At 58.6% G+C, this 12664-nt stretch overlaps 1 protein-coding gene across 1 annotated transcript; it reads right to left on the minus strand.

Annotated features, from left to right (window-relative positions):
* Positions 1-8257: 8257 nt before the first annotated feature.
* JKF63_03877 (uncharacterized protein) lies at positions 8258-12664 on the minus strand (the record flags this gene model as incomplete). The annotated part of the gene is made up of 1 exon (XM_067899874.1): positions 8258-12664. The coding sequence occupies one exon, from the start codon at positions 12662-12664 to the stop codon at positions 8258-8260; it is 4407 nt and encodes a 1468-aa protein (XP_067755080.1).

Raw genomic sequence — 12664 nt, forward strand, 5'->3', positions numbered from 1 at the left:
TGTGTGTGTATATGCCTCACACATAAGCGCATCCACACACCGCACACTGCGTCCTGCGAGGAAAATCTCAGAAAGCAAAGGGCCGTCGCCACTGACACAAGACACACACACACACACACACACACGCATCGCACACACTGGAATGTGCACGCGTGTGTGATGTGTGTTGTCCTCGTATTGGCGACTGAGCGAGTACGTCACACACACGCGATCTCAGAGAACAAATATATATATAGATACCACGCCAATATTGCACCTATTTCCCTCGCCGCCTCCAACGGCGTCCACCCCGCACCAGCACACCACAACTCTGCGTCCTCCCCAACACCAGAACAGGGGTGAGGCAGGGGGGGAATAGGAACAGCAGCGAATACATAAGAAAGAAAGAATATTTACGAGCAAAGAGAGAGAGAGAGAGAGATGTACTATACTACTTATGCAGTTATATATATTTATATATATCCTATGGGCGGAACGGTGGGTCCACATGGCGTGGGTGTGGGGCCTTGCACACAGAGAGCCGTCGCCGCTCACGCTCTACCGTATGTGTTGGTGCTCCGCCTGCCGCACACAAGCAGCCGCGACACCGGCGCAGGAAACTACGCACACCCAAGCAACGCGCAGCCCATTCCCAATCAGTGCTAGTGTGCTATGACCGTTTGAGGATCAGACACACAGCAGCAGACACGGGCCGCGCATGGTCGGTGGTCGTGCAGGGCCACAAACTGCTGCTCACCGGGCAGTGGTATACATGACTGTCCCCTGCCTCCCTCGCTATCGCAGACTACCGTCACTCACACCATCGACACGCATCCCTTTCCCCTCCACAACGCATCCTTGCGCCCACATACTTGGCACCCACAACAGATGAGAAGAAGGGAGGGAACAAGGGGTCTCTGGCGGCAGCACGAACACCCACCGCCACGGCACAAACAACAGAGCAGCCGCCGAATAGAGCCATGAGCTCTCAGAAAACGGTTTGGCCTCAGGGAGAGGGTTCCGTGGGTGCAGAAGAGGTGGGGGACGGCGACTCAGATACCAAAGGCACTCATGACGAGAGCGACGGAACACAGGCATTGGCCGTCGCACACGCTGAGTCAGTGACAGTGGCATCGACCAGTACATTGGGCGATACCCACGACACCGGCACGCACCCGCAAAATTCGTTGCCGGTGAGTACAAGGTATAGAAGTGTCGGAAGCTTGCCCCACGCAGCAGGTAGCGGCCCTGTCAGTGAGTTGTCCGTCAGCGTGAGCCTCGACAACGACCGCATGGATGCCCACTCCGCCGGAAGGGTGCCAGTCAGATTGTTCTGGTCCAAGAAAAGATACGCCAAACTCCTCATGCCCCCCCAACCCACCGGTAGCGGGCCTGATAGTGCGTTCCCCATCAACAGAAGCGTCCTAAGCGACGTCATGGAGCCCCACTCAACAGGGAGGGTGCCGGAGAGCGCATTACTGCTCAAGTACAGCTTCCGCATCGCTGTCAGGTTGCCCCACTCCGCTGGAAGAGTACCATTCAGCGAGTTTCTCTCCAAATCGAGCCACTCCAGCCTCTTCATACCGCCCCACAACGCCGGTAGCGGACCAGACAGTGCGTTCTCCATCAGCATCACCCTGACAACAGACGCCATGGACGCCCACTCGGCAGGCAGACTCCCAGACAGCCTATTCGTCGACATGTAAAGGGAGGTCAGCGAAGTCAAGTTCCCCCACGCAGCCGGAAGCGTGCCCGTCAGGCCGTTGCTATTCAGTTCCAGCACAAGCAGCGCGCGCATGTCACCCCATGCCGCCGGGAGAGGCCCTGAGAGGGAGTTTTCCGTCAGCGTGAGCCGCTTCAGGGACTTCATGGAACCCCATTTTACGGGGAGGGTGCCAGAGAGCCGATTCATGTCAAGATGAACCATCGTCAACGCCGTCATCTCACCCCACGACGCGGGTAGGCTGCCATCCAGATCATTGCCCCGCAGGTCCAGCACTTTCAGCTGCGTCAGGCGCGACCAGCTCTCCGGCAGCGTCCCCGACAGCAAAGAGCCCTGGTTCACCGAGCGCAGATCGCGCACCATCACCTGCGAGCCGTCCACGTCGTCGCTCAGCTCCAGCAACGTCACAGCGGACCCCGGCCCCTGCCTCGACAGATCCACATTCACCGTGGTGTCGTCCACACAGGTCACACCGCGCCACCCACAGAAGTCCGTCCCAGTCCACGCAGACTGCAGCTCCGTCGCGCCGCTCAGGAACCCCTTGAGAAACCTCTCCGTGTGGGTCCGCTGCTCAGCCGTGAAGTCATTCGTCGTGGCGGCGTGCGCCTCCTGCGTGTAGTGCACCACACACAGCAGCAGCAGCGTCACCGCCGCGGCGACGATGCGACGGGGTGTGTCGTGCATGTGCGCCGTCAAGGAGAGGGGTGAGAATAGGCGTACAGCGGAGGGAGTGGGGGAAGGGATGGGTGAAGTGGGAAGGGGGAGGGGGGAGGGGCAGCCTGGCGGGTACGGCAGGGAGGTGGACGGCGTCGAGGATAACGTGACAGGGACGGGCGGGGGGGAAGAACACGCAGCACTCCACCAAAGACGAAATGAAGCCAAACACACACACGCACGTCGGTCGCGTCACTCTTTGCTGGGCGCGTGTTATCACTGCAAAACTGTAGAGGAGGTCAACAAAAACAAATAAAAAATGTCACTGAGTAAAAAAAGAGGGGAAGGGAGGGGAGTGGAGTGGAGTGGGGGGTGAATGGATTATGGATAATGCCGGTACAGGTCAAACACACAAAAAGAATGAGAATAAACAAATATCTGAGTCTCCACAACAACACGTCACACGAAAACAAGAGACACACACAAGAGTGCAGGAGGGGGAGTAGTGGGGAGTAGTGGGAAGGGGGGGGAGTAGGGGGAAGTAGTGGGGAGTAGGGGGAGGGGGGAGGGAAGCAGCGCCACCGTCTTTTAAAGCTGCACCCCGAGTACAGTCAACAAGTGTGAACCGTTAATTTAGAAACAAAAGGAGAACAGAAAAAAATGTAGAAACACACACGGAGAAAAACAAAACAGCGAGACCACCGTCGTGCAGAGAAGGGGGAGGAAGGGAGGGGGGGCTGTGTTGCAGAATGAGAAACTAAAGAGCCACGAGGACACACACACACACACACACAGAATGACGACCAGGCCGTACAAGTCGTCCTTTTACTTTTTTATGATGTGTGCCTGTGCAGTCGTTGTTGGAGCTGTACTTCAGTGTCTGTGCACGGGCGTCGGTGATTCCTTTGTAAATTTACTTGCGTTTATGCAGTCCGCACCCGCCGTGTATGATCCCCACACGATTCACGGTGAAGCTTCACCGTCTGGCAGTGGTGTCACCCCTTTTCCCCACTCTTGTGTGTGTGCTTACCTCGAGAAGGGGAGCGACGTAGAGGAGAGGAGTGAAGGGGAAAACAAAAGAGAGTGTGCGGGGGCTCCAACAGTGGGGGTGGGTGGGTGGGTAGGTGGACCCTCGTCTGATCTCCTGCGCTTTCTCCGCTCTCCTGCGTTGTGTGTCACACACACAGAGACTCGATGACAGCGGAGACGATGCAAAGGAGCGGGTGAAGGGGTAAACAAAACTAAAACACAAATGGGTGACTTCAGAGGAGCGCACACGTCTGACAGTCGATTATGGCGGTATGAAGAAATTCACAGCGTGTGTGTGTGTGTGTGTGTGTGGAAGACACGAGCAGAAAGAGTGCAGAAGGTGACCATGGTGAAGCGGTTCTCGTGCAACGCGGATTATCGCAGCCACACATCAGACATGCGTGCACGCACAGCGGAGGTGGCACACAGCCGCGCATAGGGCGGGATCTCCAGGACGTGGAGAGGCGGGTGAATGCACATGTGCCACCCACGTCTGTCGCACTGAGACGCGTCCATCGTCACCGCCGCACAAACATTACAGCAGCGACACCAAACATCTCGGCGCCCAGCAGCAGGGGGCCCACTGCGCATGCCCCGGTCGAGTAGCGCGCAGCGGTGAGACTAGCAGGTCGCCCACAGACAGATGAGTGCCATACGGACTGACCTACAGAGAAGCAGAGAAGCCCTACACCTGCGTGCCTCCTACCCCACTTATCACCCACCCTCCACCACAGCAGCCTCCCCACACCGCTGTCAAGTCCACACCCTCCCCCAGCCACAGCAGCACGCACACGGGGTAGACGTGGGCGGGACAGTGACCGATGCGCGGTATCAGGGCCAGCCATGCGGGAGAGGGGCAAAGAGGTGTAGCCGCACAGCGACTGCCGCAGACACGAGGCACTTGGAGCACTATGCGCCGGGTGGCAGACAGGTACACGAGCGCCTATCGGCAACGAGAGGGAGGAGGAGGGCGGATGGGGGAGGGGATCACCCTGCCCGTCAGTGATGGCCATGCCCATCGCCCTTTCTGCAGCCCTCGCGGGTATATGTTTTTTTTTTTTACCGTGGTTCACTCCGCCCTCTCTCTCTGTGCGCCTGCCCTTATCCATCAACACCGCACAAACATACACTGAGACCGGCATGACAGGGGTCACACGCCACGCCACAGGGAAAGAGAGAGAGAGGAAAGACCACCATACGCAGCAAGCGAGCCCGCATAAAATAGGGAAAGAAGACACGAGCGCCTGGAAAAAAAAAGAAACAAATTCGAAGAAGGGAAGAAAGGAGAAGAGACGCTTCGCCGGGACGTACACTCGTGTGTGCCTCGCTCCCGCATAAACCACACATTGTGTCCTGCAAAGCACTGCACGTCATGAGGGGGAAAAAAAACACATCGAGAAAAAAAAAAGACGCCACCACTGACACAATACAGAAGACACACACACACACATGCACACAGGTACCGTACACATCTGGAAGCACGCGTGTGTAGAGTGTGCAGCGTGCGTATGGGCGTCTCACTTAGTGTGTCACAGACGCACATGTAGCACACAAATGCATGCCACTTCTATCTTGCACCGATTCCCCCCTTCACAGAGGGCACCCAGAACCGGCACACCACAACTCTGCGTCCTCAAAAAAACAGAGAATGGAGGGAGGGGAGGGAAGGGGAGGGGAGGAGAGCGGAGCGACTGCACCGAATACGTGAAAAAGAGGAATATTTACAAGCACAGGGAGAAAGAGAGAGATGTACTACGCTAATTATGCAATTATAAATATTCACATCTATCCTACAGGTGCAACAGTGGCTGCAGAGCGCGTGTGTGCGCGTGTGGTGGTACACAGCTGCCCCGCAACATCGACACAGTGCCAACCGCAGCGCAGGTAGTGTGCGTCAATGAAAGTGGCCAATCCCACCTAGCACCACCAAGTGTCCGTCAAGCTCCTTAGAGGAGAGTAGGATGGAGCGGTGGAGGGCTTCAGGAACTCATGCCAAGGGGGTACAGACGTTGTCTGCCGCACATGTGGAGGCGGCAACACGGGCATCCACGTGTGCGTTGAACGATGACCACGAGGCCGGCACACACCCACAGAAGGCGTTGTCAGTCAGGTACACATGCGTTAGCGAAGACACAGACCCCCACGCCGAGGGAAGCGGTCCAGACAGTAGGTTGCCCGCCATCGTCAGCGTTATCAGCGACGTCATCGACGCCCACTCAGCCGGAAGGGTCCCTGACAGCTGATTCGTGTCCATTTCAATGGTGGTTAGTGCCGTCATGCCGCCCCACGCAGCTGGAAGCGTGCCACTCAGGGAGTTGCGCGCCAAGTCCAGCTTCTCCATCCCGGTCATCCCTCCCCACTCCGCTGGCAATTGTCCAGACAGGGAGTTTTCCATCACCGAGAACCTCCTCAGCGACGTCATGGAGGCCCACTCAACAGGGAGGGTGCCCGAGAGCGCATTCACCAGCACGTACAGTTTGGTCAACGCCGCCATGCCGCCCCAGGCAGCGGGCAGGGTGCCGGACAGCGAGTTTCTCCCCAGATCGAGCCACTCCAGCCTCTTCATACCGCCCCACGACGCCGGTAGCGGACCAGAGAGTGCGTTCTCCATCAGCATCACCCTGACAACAGACGTCATGGACCCCCACTCGGCAGGCAGACTCCCAGACAGCCTATTCGTCGACATGTAAAGGGAGGTCAGCGAAGTCAAGTTCCCCCACGAAGCCGGAAGCGTGCCCGTCAGGCCGTTGCTATCCAGTTCCAGCACAAGCAGCTCGCGCATGTCACCCCATGCCGCCGGGAGAGGCCCTGAGAGGGAGTTTTCCGTCAGCGTGAGCCGCTTCAGGGACTTCATGGAACCCCATTTTACGGGGAGGGTGCCAGAGAGCCGATTCATGTCAAGATGAACCATCGTCAACGCTGTCATCTCACCCCACGACGAGGGTAGGCCGCCATCCAGATCATTGCCCCGCAAGTCTAGCACCCGCATCTGCGTCAGGCGGGACCAGCTCTCCGGCAGCGTCCCCGACAGCAAAGAGCCCTGATTGGCCACGCGCAACTTCTGCACCATCACCTGCAAACCGCTAACGTCGGCAGCAAGCTCGGGGAGCAACACGGTGGACTCCAGTGTATGCGCAGGGAGATTCACAATCACCGTGGTGGCGTCTCGGCAGTTGACACCAGGCCACCCACAGAAGTCCGTCCCAGTCCACGCAGACTGCAGCTCCGTCGCGCCGCTCAGGAACCCCTTGAGAAACCTCTCCGTGTGGGTCCGCTGATCAGCCGTGAAGTCATTCGCCGTGGCGGCATGCGCCTCCTACGTGTAGTGCACCACACACACCAGCAGCAGCGTCACCGCCGCGGCGACGATGCGACGGGGTGTGTCGTGCATGTGCGCCATTCTCTCGTGTTCACTCTCTTCACTTTTATTCCTTTCGGGGAAGGGGGCACCGTCAATGGGAGGGAGGGGGTGAGATGTGGCGGGTGGTACGGCACGGTGGTTGACAGCGTGAGGCTAGCGCGACAGAGGCGGGCGGGTCGGGGTCAAGGAAATGCGGCACTCCACAAAACAGAAGAAACCGTCACTTACACAGACACACACACACGTCCTTCACGCCGGTATTCGATGCGCGCGTGCGGCCACTAAAATGTGTGGAGCACGGAGAAGGGGCGGGTTGAAGCAAAGCGTAATAAATACACAAAAAAGGGAGAAGAAATACAGAGAAACACAGAACACAGCGAGAGTGCCGCGGTACAGAGAGAGGGGGTCGAGGGGGCGGGAAGGCGGTGTGATGCACCAGAACGTGCAGCGCAAGCCACACGCACACACACACACACACACACGAATAAGAACAAAGCGTCCAAGTGACCTGCTAACCCCTTGGGTTGTGGTGTGCCTGTGCAGGCGTTGTTGCAGCTGTACTTCAGTGTCGGTGCGCAGGTGTTGGTGATCTCTTCATGTGCACTTTATTCGGCGTGATGCAGTGCGTACTCGCCGTGTGTGTGTGTGTCCCACTCACTTGTACGCGGGAGTTTTCCCGTCCGTCGGTGACGTCCACCGTTACCCGCCCTCCTTTGTGTGTGTGTGTGTGTGCGCGTGTGTGTGTGTCCAACCTCTCTATTAAGCGGGGCTCTTCTATTTTGCACGCGTAAGACGGGCAGTCTTTCATAGAGAGGCCTCCAGTGTTCTTTCAGGGCTGTGTGCTTGCTTCTCTCCTGTTATCATGGCATCCCATCACCTGCAGCGCCGTGGCGGTCGCGCCGCACTAGCAGTGGTGCCAGCCGCTGTAGAGAGACGAGCATAGAAGACCAAGAAAAAATATTGCGACGAAAGAGTAACAGACAGAAAAGGAGAAAAGAGAGCTCTATCATGAAGAAGGACAACAACACGCAGCCTACAATATGCGTTCTGCGTACGGAGATTTTTTCTGTGTTGGGGGGGTGGGGGGGAGGAGAAGCGGGGGATGTGACACAGACGCACATGCGCGGTGTCAAAAGGGGGGGTTCGTCTCCGATAACGAAGCGAACATCAAAGAATGTGTCCAGCACACGCCTCGTGTGTGTGTGTGTGTGTGTGTGTGTGAACACAGAGGGGGGGAAGGGTATGTGTCGCTGTTACTTATTTTTTAGGTTAAACACAAGTGCACGGTTTGGGGAGGGAGAGAGAGAGAGGGAGGTGGGGGGGGTCTCGTTCCTTGTAGTTGCGGTTGCCCAGTGCAGCTCCACAATGATAATGCACCTCCTTTCCCGCACGTGTTAATGTCGTGACTGCACACCCGAGCGAGACACAGAGAGAGGGGGGGTATGTATACACCGCATTTGAAAGCGAACGATCACACACACACACACGCGTTGTCGATGCGTTCTTTGCGGTTAGGCGTCTTTCACATGTGGCCATAGTGTGGTGGGGAACCAGCCCAGATCCTCCAGCGTCGATCGAAGCGCCATCTTCTCTATCATGGAGAGGCCTCCGCTCGTAGCGATGCGCTGTTGCATATAGAATTGCAGAAGCCCCTCGGTCAGGCAGCGGGCGCACCACATGGAATCTGTTGCAGCGACCTCTGGTCCAGTGACACTGGGAGCCAGCAACGCCTCTTGTGGCGCAGTGAGCGCCTGGGTGGATTCACTCCCCGCACCCGGTCTGTCTGGACTGCCGCGCTCGCTGCTGTCGTCGTTACGAAAGTGGGGCCCCACCAACTGGACAAGTGCGACGACGTCGTCTAAACTCCAGGAGACGCTCCGAGCAGACTGCGTTTTCCATCTCTGATGTGCTGCCCACGAATGCAACCAGGCACACACCTGCGCAGTGGGAGACGTGGCGCGCAAGCCAGGCGCTGTCTGCTTTGGAGCACAAGAGCGCTTATCCTCATCGCCACACTCACCAAGCACGTCCACCTCTTTGCCGATTGTGAAAGAGGGCGGCAAGACGGGGGTGGCGAGCAACACCTGAAGAGCCGCCAGCGCCGTGCGGGCAGAGCAGTGTGCCGCCACATAAGCTAGAAGCGCGTGCACAAGCAGCGGCACACCCTCCTCGGAAGGTGCGTCACTGTACGCCACCAAAGATATCTCCAGCGTCCGTGATGCAGCTGCGGAGATCACTGTCACAGAGTCAGCGGAGCAGTGCGGATCAGCAGAACGAGTCGACTGTGCGTGGAGGATGGAGCACAAGTCCACCATCACCTCGCACAACGCCGCAGCCCAAGAAGAGGGGGAGGAGGGGGAGGAAAGGACTGGCGAACTCACCCCCGCCTCTGCAACTTCGCAGGTGGCATAACCACCAGTGACCCATAACTCTCGACGATGTGACAGGGTCCACAACAGCGTGTGACACAGAACTCCATCCCAGCCGAGGACGTCCTTCACGTGTTGATCCAGGCCCAGAAGGCGGCGCAGCCAGCTGGCCCACACGTTCTTGGCTGCGAAAGAGTCGTCAAAGAGCGGATAGAGAGCCCAGCAGCGAGGCGCACCGCTGAGGGTGACCGCAGCCTCTGAGGAGGATGAGGCTACCATGCCAGTCGCGTCCGTGGCGCTGCCCAGCACCACAGGGATGGGTGTGAGCTCGATCCCCGACTGAAGAGAGTCCATGAGAGTTTGTAGCTCAGCAGCCTCCTCTGTGATCGATACCATGGTGGCAGCGGCAGGCTCCCCCTCCCGTCCCTGAGTTGTTTTCACTGGAGAGTGCAGTAGGAGAAGTGGCAGAAACAAGGGCACGACATCGAGGCAGTGTTTCGATACAGCCACACTGTGGAGGAGGAAAAACGCACCAATGCGCACCTCTCGAGCGTAGCGTGTGGACGGCAAGCCGTCGTGAGGCGCGTCTGTGGTGGACAACGTCGAGAGCGACAACACCGCCTTACTGCGAGAGCCGCTGTCGCCAAAACGTTGCAGCACCTGCACAGCCACTGACATGGTGCACAGCTCATCGATATGAAGTCGCAACGCCGCGCGTTCGCGCATACGGAGACACGCCTCCTCGAACGCGTGTACGATGAGGGCGGCGTAGCCCAACGCCATGTCGGCAGCAACAGCGGGGTAAACCTCAGCCAGCGCAGAGACCACGCGGGTCCTGGCGTAGAGCGAGGCGGCGTCAAAACAGAGAAACAGGAGTGCGCGATCGCGAACGGCCAAGTCCGCCTCCACCACACCATCGATGAGCTCCACGTCTCCTGAGGGGTCCCTCAGCCAACGACATACAACTGCATGGATAGCAGACACAACAGCGGCCTGTGGGGGGACAGTCGTCACGTGGAGCGACGGAGCCCGGTTAAAGAAGGTAGGGTCACCAGAAGTGGTGTCGTTGTGCGTTCCACTGCCCTCGGATTTGTGAAGCCTCTCAGCACTGCCTAGCCATGACGCGGACAGCAATGGAGACGTGAAGCGCGCAAATGCATTGGTCAGTCGCCCGGTGTTCATCACTAGCGACCGCATGAGATGCCGCACCGCTTCCTGGGTCTCGACTGCGGTGCTACAGAGTGTAGAGCACACGGCCGGCGAGCGATGGCGCATTCGGGCGATGTAAGTGGAGAAAAAATGTGCACTGGCGGTCCATCGAAACTCTGCCAATAAACGCCGTGCAACAGTAGCCTCCAAAGACACAGCATCGAGGCCATCGCCGCCAGAGTCATCGGTGGTCATGAGCGCAGGCGACATGCCATCCTCTGGGGACTTACACAACTGCAGGGCCGTCCGTGCGGCGTCGAGAAAGTAGTGGTCCAAGTAGCCAGCGGCGTGACCAGGAGCGCTTGCAGCGCCGTCGTCACACGTGTACTGAAGGAACCACATCTCCATCACAATGCCGCCGCCGACGTGCATGCCCTCGGTGAGCAGCGTATCACTGATGTCCTGCACCATGCCGTAGCTGCTGTGCGTGATCACACACTTCGCGTGCCCTGTAACGCCCTCGCCCACCTCATCCTTTCTGCGAACGCTGCCTCTGCTGTGCCCCAGCCGCGCACATGCGCGGAGGATGAGCATCGACCACAGAATGGCAGAGGCATGACGCACCGTGCGTACCTCGGCTGCGCTCGTAGAGCAGACTAGAATAAAGAAAAGGAGCCACGTCTCATAGAATTGGTGCTGCGTATGCTGATGGGCTACGACGGCGACGGCGCTCTCGCGGCCGGGTGTACCCGCTGAGTTCCATCTCGGTGTGTATACACCGCTAAGAAGGCTGTTCAGCGCGCTCGGGATGTGCGAAAGATTCTGCAGCACGCACAGCAGCTCCGTGATGTCCTCCAGTCGCCGGTGGCCCAGCACTACCGCCGACAGCTGTGCCTCAGCCCAGGTTCGAAAGGAAGGATCCTCGGCGACACGCCGACATGTCACACGCCGGCCCGCTCCAACGCCCCCGCAAAGCAACAACTCCAGAAAAAGCGCCTCCGCATGTTTGGAAGGCAGTGTGGAAAGGGAGGAGGAGGAGAAATTCAACGACGCCGCAGTCGGTTCAACAGACCCCTGGTGTTCCTGGTTCACGACGTCGTCGCAGCTGCTCTTCAGACCTTCGCCCCTTTGTTGCACCGCTGCAACTGTCAAAGAACTCGGCGGCAGCAGCAGCAGTAAGCGCATAGCCCCCATCACCTTGTTCGTAAATCCGAGCTGTTCCAGTCCCAGCCGAGCGTCGGGTCCGCGCAGAAGCTCGGACACCTCACTAAACAGGAGATCACGATTATCTACTGACTCCTCAGCATCAGAATCTGGAACGCCCATGCCTCTCCCGGTATCACGGCCCTCCTCTGTGTCCTCTTCCGGATGGTCCCCAGCCGGGCTTCCAAGCTCCGCGATGGCTTCCACGACCAGCGAAACAGCGCTGCAGTCCCCGAGTACGCTCTCGAGGGATGTCGGAAGTCCTGTAGTCCCTCTTGCACCAGCCGGCTCGCCGCGAGTCAGCCCTCGAAGCAGCAGTAGTAAACAAGCTGCAGCCAGCTCGATCATGGCCGGGTGACCCGCTGAAACGAGAATCTCGAGGAGGAAAAACAAAAAAGGAGCGCAGTCGGGGCCGTGCAGGCAGCGGTCTCGAAGCGCCACCGCCTCGGCTTTTCTCGCTGACGCAGTAGTACTCCCTGCCAGGCCGCTCAGATGTGCCAGCAGAACCTCGAGCGCCACCTGCTGATGTTTTCGAACTGTGCTACGAACGCATTGAAACAACAACGAGAAGAACGCCTCACCCCTCACACAAGGGGAGGGCCATGACGCTGGTGAGGTGACACGAGTGGTGTTCGCCCCCTCTGTCCCAGCGGCGCTGGTCTTCGAGTAAAACATATCCACAGGCTCCACGTAGTAGCCAGATTGAAGCTGTTCGAACTCGGACGCAGACCACTGGTGGGCTGGCAAGCGCTGCTGGGCTGAACCGCCGGCGGCAAGCACAGGCTGCGTCGCTCCTCCAGGGATCGGCGCGCGAATTCCGAAAGGCCCTGAGAGCTCCGTACGGGCCGCGTACGGGTCTGCGGATGATGCTGGGTGAGCCTCTTGCGGCTGCACATGTGCGCTGAAACTCGAGACATGTGCGGCTGCTGGAGAGGGCGACAACAATCCTCTCGAGGGCCCCTGCACAGATAAACAAGTACCTGCCCTGTCCGTGTCTTCACACCTCCTTCCGTACGAACGTCGCGTCCTCAGCGCAGGAAAGGCCTGACCCACAACTGCCTGGATAGGACGCAGCGGAGGCTCGATAAGCATCGAAGGCGGGGCTGCCGCTATGTTAGAAGCGGGATGTACATGACGCTCCACGATATCGGCAACCATGTGAAGCACGGCATCGGTTGTGGGACCGTGTACAGACAT

The sequence above is a fragment of the Porcisia hertigi genome, chromosome 31, assembly GCF_017918235.1.
Source record: "Porcisia hertigi strain C119 chromosome 31, whole genome shotgun sequence".
Classification (NCBI taxonomy): domain Eukaryota; phylum Euglenozoa; class Kinetoplastea; order Trypanosomatida; family Trypanosomatidae; genus Porcisia; species Porcisia hertigi.